We start from the raw sequence: 6,764 nt of genomic DNA on the forward strand, positions 1-6,764 counted from the left end.
CCCTCTGTAACTACGTGACCTCGGGTGTGCACCTTCCTTCTCTGGGCCTCAGTTCCCTCTGCTCCAGTCCCAGGGCCCCAAGAGGAGCTGCCTGGAGGCTGGCGTGTGGTGCTCTGCGCAGGGGCGGCTCCGGGAAGGCCGCGAGGGGGGCTCTGGGACTGTTGTTACCACTCACCTGTGAGGAGCCTCTGGGGGCCTCCCTGGGGCCCATCCACCCAGGCCACCTGCTCCTCTGGCCCCGTGTGGGTGCAGTGTCCTCCCCACGCACACACAGGGAGACTGAGGTGTTGTAGGAGGGGGAGCCTGCCTGAGCCCCTGGTGGGTTAGGGTTTGAATAATAATGATATTAACAACCACCATGAAAGCATTTAGGCGGCACCTACTGTATACTGGGTTCAGGGTACTGACCGTGCATGGCAGGTCTCAGCACGGAGCCAAGTGCCGTGGGCTCTACCTACAGTCCAGGTGTGGACACTGAGGCCCACGGGGAGCAGAGGGCTTCCCAAGGACGCAAGCCCGTGGGGCCCTGGGGCCTTGAGCCCGAGCTCCCGCCCGAGCCCCACCCCAGTGGCCTCGGTGAATCACCCGGCAGGAGCGGACCAGGAACAAGCGGCGTCCCCACCCGTGCTCCACCCGACTCCACCAGGAGCCCGACGCCCTCCCGACAGGTGGTTCTTCTTCCCGGAGCCGATGTCCTGTGTGGCGTGTAGGTCCTGCCGGGTGAACGTCCACTTGCTAGCTCAGCAAACACTCCTGCGTCACCCGCCCCCCCACGCCTGCCCTCCCTGAGGATATCCGGGGCCTGGGCATACTCCTGCCCAGCCCTCAGGGTCAGCATGGGGCTCGGGGCTGGAGGGGAGACCCTGGGGGGCAGCCAGGTCTGTGGCAGAAACGAGCCCGACTCCCACGTCCTGGGCACCCGGGAGGAGCTGTGTGTGCAGAGACCACGCCTTACGCAGCAGTCCGGATGAAATCCATGCGGTGTGCCAGACTCTGGGCTGCAGGGAAAGGCTCGTCTCGGCTGCTGGCGGGAGGGACCTGGGCTGATGGCCTCCAGTGGGAGAAGACAAAACTCGAAGAAGCTTACCCCCTTTCAGAGATGTCCCCACCCCTGTGAGTTTCAGGGAGAACACTCCATGGGGGCTCTGTGCTTGTGGGGGCGGGGCTCCGTCCCTGGGCTGGGGCTTATGACCCAGGCCTGCTTGTCTCTAACGACTGGTTTTCCAAGTATAGCTTCAGTATTTGATACACACAAAAGCCGATGTGATGCGTGCCAGTTCCAATATCGTTCCCAGGATGGATTTCCGGGTGCTTTAATGCCACTTCTCCAGCTCAGGGAGGGGCTGCGTTTTCTGTTTTAGAACCACAGCCTTTACAAGCAAGTTGGCCAAGAGACAGCCGATGACAGTGCAGCTCTGACGGAACCGAGGGTGGACGCAAGGACCGGGCTGCTTGGAGAGCTGGGAACGGCCAGTCTTTTCTCCTCGGCTGCGGAAGGGGACGCCCAACTCGCTGCTGAGCCGGGCTGCAGATGCTGCTCAGACAACGGGCTGCAAGGGCAGCACACGCTCTGCCTCTGCCCCTCTGCTGGGGCAATTCGGGGGAGGGGTGCTCCCTGGAGGAGGTGTCCTGCAGGCTGCCGGTAAGAAGGCTGTAGAGGAGTAGAATTGAAGCCTTCCAGGCAGAGGGAGTTGTGGGAGGAGGTGGGTCGGATGTGGGGTAGGGATGCCTGTGAAGTTTGGGGGTTCGTGTGGGGGCCAGACAAAGGCCTCGAGCATTGCAGGAGAGGCCGGGGGCCCCGGAGCTTTGAGAGCAGGTGCGTGACCTTGGCAGACAGGGCTCCTGGAGCTGTGCTCAGCAGAGCTCCAATGCTAGAAGGGGTGCAGTCCCCCTGGGGCACTGGATTGGGGTGTGGCCCAGAGGCTCCAGGCCTTCCGGTTCAACAGGACAAGGTCCAAGGTGTTCCCTAGCCTGTCCCAGCTTTATGGCACGGAGGTGGGGGACTGAGTGGGACTGGACAAAGTGTCCGTCTACGCAGGGAGAGGAACCGGGAGCGGGAGTCCCTGCTACCCACCACACCTCTCTGAGTCTCAGTTTCCCCTGACATCTCTTAGTGAGGGGCAGGCCTGCTGATGAAAACATCACATCAAGAAGAAGCCTCATGGTGTGCGTCTGGAAGAGAGGCGGAGCGTGTGCCCGCAGGGGCCCGGGGGACAGGCTTTGGGTCTGGCCATGGCGAGCTGGGAGGGGAGGGCAGTAGCGGGAGTGGAGCACCCACAAATATCAGACACTCGGGGGCAGACGGGCGAGTCAGTACAGGAGTGGGATCCAGGTGTGGCTGGATCCAGGAGCTCAAACATTCCCAGTGCCCCAAGCCAGGGTGGGTCAGGGTCCTATTTTCCAAGGTAATTGCCAAGGCTCAGATCAGGATTTCAGGTCTAGGGCAGTTTGGGTCATATGTCCATCCCTGAGCCAATCACAGAGGCCAGAGGGTAGAGCGCTCTGATTGGCGAGGCCGGCCCATTCACCCATCCCGGAACCAATCACAGAGCCCCTTGACCAGGACTTTGCCCTTGAAGAGACTGGAAATCGAGCCTCTCCCCAAGAGAAGTTCTGTCGCCTGACCTGTTGGCCCTGTTCCCTTCTCCTTCCTCAGTGAGCCGGGAGCACCTCCGCCCCTGGGAGCCTCAGGGAGCTGAGACCCCCAGGACATGGACCGAGTGACCAGATACCCCATCTTCAGCATCGCTCGCTCACCTCGCCTGGCTGGCTTGGACCCCGGTGGGGACACCAGCTATACGTCTGAGGTGGTGGATGTGGGGCCAGAGGCCAGCGGCTGGAGCCAGGACAAGCCACAGGCGTGGCCCACAGAGGCTCGCCTGAATGCAGCCAGGACGGGGGCGTCCTCTAGCCCACGCGCCTTCGCTGGCCGGTCATCCCCGTGGACGCTCTGGCAGGAGGGTCACAAGGATGAGGAAGCGAAGGCCTGCCACCTGGACGCCAGGGACGCCCAGCCTCGGCGGCCAGGGGACCTGGAGCAGGAACGCTGGGTGGTCATCCAGGGCCAGGCCCTCAGGAAGAGCAGCACGGTGGCCACGCTCCATGGAGCCCCTGGCCCCCCGGACCCCAGCAGCCCCCAGGCACAGCCTGGGCCCCCGGAGGAGAGCGCCGTGGACAGGGAGCAGATTGACTTCCTGGCGGCGAGGCGGCAGTTTCTGAGCCTAGAGCAGGCCTGCACCGGGGGCCCTCTGCACCCTGTGGCTCCCGTGGCTCCCGCTCGTGCTCCACCTGGCGGCGGTCAGGCCCCCAGGGCCTCAACTGGGCCGCTCCGGGGCAGCTTGTGTGCTGTCCCGCCGCACCCCCAGGAGAGGGAGGTGCTCCCGCCAGAGAAGAGGGTCGGGGGCCTTCCGGCTGCATCTGGCGTCCAGCCTGCGCATGACGCAGCCTCCCTGGCCCAGGCGGGGTCCCCGCAGCTCCCCAAGGAGACCCCCATCGAGCGGGAGATCCGGCTAGCCCAGGAGCGGGAAGCGGACCTGCGAGAGCAGAGGGGGCTGCAGCGGGCAAGCAGCCAGCAGGAGCTGGTGGAGATCCCCACGCGGCCGCTGCTGCTGACCTCGGTGAACCTGACCGCGGCGCCACGGCGGGAGCGAGGGCGCCCGTCCCTCTACGTGCAGCGGGACTTGGCGCAGCGGACGCGGCGGGAGGAGGACCACCGGCGGCGGGAGGTGTCGGCGCCCATGCAGTCTGGGCTCCGGCGAGCCTTCAGCTCGGACTCCATCCTGGACCTGGCCTCGGCCGGCGGCGCGGCTGACCCCGGCCCCCGGGTGAGGAAGGTGAACCGCATCCCGGCGGACGCCTACGAGCCGTTCCTGCGCGCTGGCAGCCGGGGCGTCCCCGCCGTCCAGGCGCGCGCCCAGCCCCGCGGTTTCTCTGCGGACGAGGCCGGGGCTGCGGGCTCCGTCGGGGCCGCGGGGTCTCCGAGGCGGCCCTTGGAGGCCCCTGGAACCGCCCTCGGCACGCAGCGCGAGTACCCACGGGCCCCCCAGGGGCGCGGGCTAGCGCCCGGGGGTGTCGTCCGCTGGGAGTATTTCCACCTGAGCCCGCTGCGGTTCCGGGTCCCGGATGTGCCCCCGCGGGCCGAGGGTCCCGGTGGCCGAGGCTGGGAGGCGGGGGACACCCCAGCGCCGGGGCGGCCAAGGCCCCCGTCGTCTGAGCTGCTGGAGCGGGAGGTGGAGAGCGTCCTGCGGCGCGAGCGGGAGGCGGCGGCGGAGCGGCGCACTGCCCTGTTCCCCGAGGTGTTCTCCCCGCCCCCCGTCCACGACGACGACCAGGACTCCGGGAGCTCCTCCGCGGCCTCGGGTGAGGACGGCGGCGCGGGCAGCGGCGGCTCTGCTCCGGCCTGGGAGGCTGGAGGGCGCGCGTGGGCGCGTCAGGAGGGGCGCGGCGTGGGGAGTCCCGGGGGCGGGGTCCCGTCCCCTCCCCCAGCCCACTCTGCGTGCTGGTGGGCGCCGACGCCCTGGACTCCGCACGGAGACCCCAGCTTTGCCGGGGGTCTGGGCTTGTCAGCGTGGATGCGGGTCTCTCGGTGCGGACGGTCTGCGGACGCCGTGCCTCTGGGTCGCGGTCTGTGTTCGCGGGGCAGGGGGCCTGTCTGTCCACCCAGTGTCTCCTGGCCGCTTATTCTGGTCAGTCTGTTCCTTTCCCCAGCTCGCTGTCGCTTTGTCTGTCTGTCGGCTCGCCTGTCTCCTCACCGGGGTCCTTGGCCAGAGACTCTGAGTCTCCCAGGCCTTGGGCCTTCATGGCCTAGGGACCCTCCCTGATGGCTCTTCTTTCCCCGCAGGCATCACGGGCAGCTACACAGTGTCGGAGACCCACTTCTTCAGCCCGGTCCACCTGCACTCGGGCCTGGTGTGGACAGCGGAGGCCCCCGCCAACACGGCTCCGGAGCAGAGAAGGAAGGAGCAGCGGGTGAGTGTCGAGCCCTGGCCGGCCCCCCAGGCCTGGCGGAAGTCTGGCCCCCCCTTAGGACCACAGGTTGCTTGAGGGAGCCTCCGGTGTGACCTGGGTTGAAGCCGGCCTCCCTCACTGCCCTGTGGGAGGCTGTGCCTCAGTCTCCCCCGCCTGGAAGTGCAGCAGACTGGGTACAGAGGGTGTCTCCACACACCCAGGCTTCCCCCGCCAGGGGCCGCCTACGCACGGGCCCCAGGTCCGTTTACAGGAGGGGGGATGAGAGGTAGGCCCTGTGTCCGCCGCAGTGGTCTCAAGGCATCGCCCTCCGAGGGCTGAGGCCATGGCCTCCCTGGGCGGGATCTCTGGCCTGCGGAGAACACCACCAGCTCTAGCCCCCACCGAGGCTCACAGCCTGGTCCCACAGTCCGGGCTCCAGTCCCGGTCCTGCCCCTTGCTGGCGCCAGACCCTGGGCCAACCCTCACCCCTCTCGGAACCGCGGGCTCCCTGCTGTAAAGTGCACAGGACGGTCAGAAGGTCCCCCTGTGAGCCTGGGCACGGGGCCTGAGCATGACGGCTCAGCTGACCGTGACCGTCTTCATCACGATGGCCACGTTTGCAGAGAGAAAAGGGTTGGGAATGAGGCTTCAGGCCATCCCTGAGGGGAGTGCATGGCACACCGCACTGAGTTTGGGGTGGTGGCGGGCACTCGCGGGACCGTGCCATCCGCGGGCTCTGGGGGGGGCGTGGGGCCAAGGCTGATGCGTGTCCCCTTCCTGCAGTATGCCGGCATCAGCGCCTCAGACCGCATCGACTCGGAGGTGAGTGTGCCTCTGGGGTCAGGGCCCCTGCCTGGGGCGTGCAGCCTTTCTTCTGCACGCGGGTCCTCCGTGGCTGCCTGGGGTGGGCTTTACTGGGACCTGCTTTGGGGGCCGTGGGCACAGAGCGTGAGCGAGCTCTACGTGCCACCCCTTTACCCCACCGTGGGTCGGGCCGGAGACAAAGGCATGTTCTCTGAGAGAGGGACTCCTCGGAGACGGCCCGTCTGTGGATTTGTGGGATCGGTGTTTGCACCGGGTCCAGAATGGCAGAGCCCAGCAGCTGAGCTGCTGTGGGTCTCAGCGTGGGTTAGCACATTCCTTGGCTCTGTTCCCAGAGGTAGAGGGTCTGACACGGAGGAGGGGAGTGGGCCTGCGTTGCTCTGCTCTAGATCCCTCCTCCAAGCTGGAGTGGGGAAAGACTTCTGGGGGTTCGGGATCCCAATGGAGACTCCCTGTCTCCTCGTACAGGTCCTAGAAGCCACGCGGGTGACCCACCACAAGAGTACCATGGCGAGGCGCTGGGAAGCGGGCATCTATGCCAGCGAGAGCCAGGACTGAGCAGGGGACAAGACGCCCTTGCCCGCACCCTGCCCGTGGGCGCTGCTGGGACCGTCCCCGGAGCCCCTGCCCCTCAGGACATAGGTCCCTGTGGGAACCCACCACTGGTCGACCACGGGTCCCGAGCTGCCAGTCCAAGGGTGGCTGTGTTTTCAGATGGAGGGTTTTCCTTCCTGTTTTTATCGTCCTGGAGCAGTTGCTCTGCTTTCTGTATCTAAAGCTGGGGATGAAGTGGGACCTGTGTCCATGGTGCTTCTCAGACCGAACCCCCGGGTCCAGAAGGGGAGGACAGCAGCCCCTGGTGCCGATGTGAGTGTCCCTGCTCGTCCATGGCAGTGGGGCTGGTGAGGAGGGAGACCTGGGTCCTGGCCCCTCGGGAGCTGCGGGTCTGAGGGGGGAGCACCCAGTCTGAGGGTCTTTGTGCCACCCACCCTGAG

At 66.5% G+C, this 6,764-nt stretch overlaps 1 protein-coding gene across 1 annotated transcript; it reads left to right on the forward strand.

The window, feature by feature from the left end:
- Nucleotides 1–885: 885 nt before the first annotated feature.
- MISP (mitotic spindle positioning) lies at nucleotides 886–6,562 on the forward strand. Its single transcript, XM_059388425.1, has 6 exons — nucleotides 886–1,113; nucleotides 1,362–1,642; nucleotides 2,657–4,359; nucleotides 4,841–4,968; nucleotides 5,731–5,769; nucleotides 6,238–6,562. Exons 3-6 carry the CDS (start codon nucleotides 2,712–2,714, stop codon nucleotides 6,325–6,327), a joined length of 1,905 nt encoding a protein of 634 aa, XP_059244408.1. The 5' UTR covers nucleotides 886–1,113; nucleotides 1,362–1,642; nucleotides 2,657–2,711; the 3' UTR covers nucleotides 6,328–6,562.
- The last annotated feature ends 202 nt before the right edge of the window (nucleotides 6,563–6,764 follow it).

This window comes from Mustela nigripes, chromosome 2 (genome assembly GCF_022355385.1).
Source record: "Mustela nigripes isolate SB6536 chromosome 2, MUSNIG.SB6536, whole genome shotgun sequence".
In the NCBI taxonomy this organism is placed as follows: domain Eukaryota; kingdom Metazoa; phylum Chordata; class Mammalia; order Carnivora; family Mustelidae; genus Mustela; species Mustela nigripes.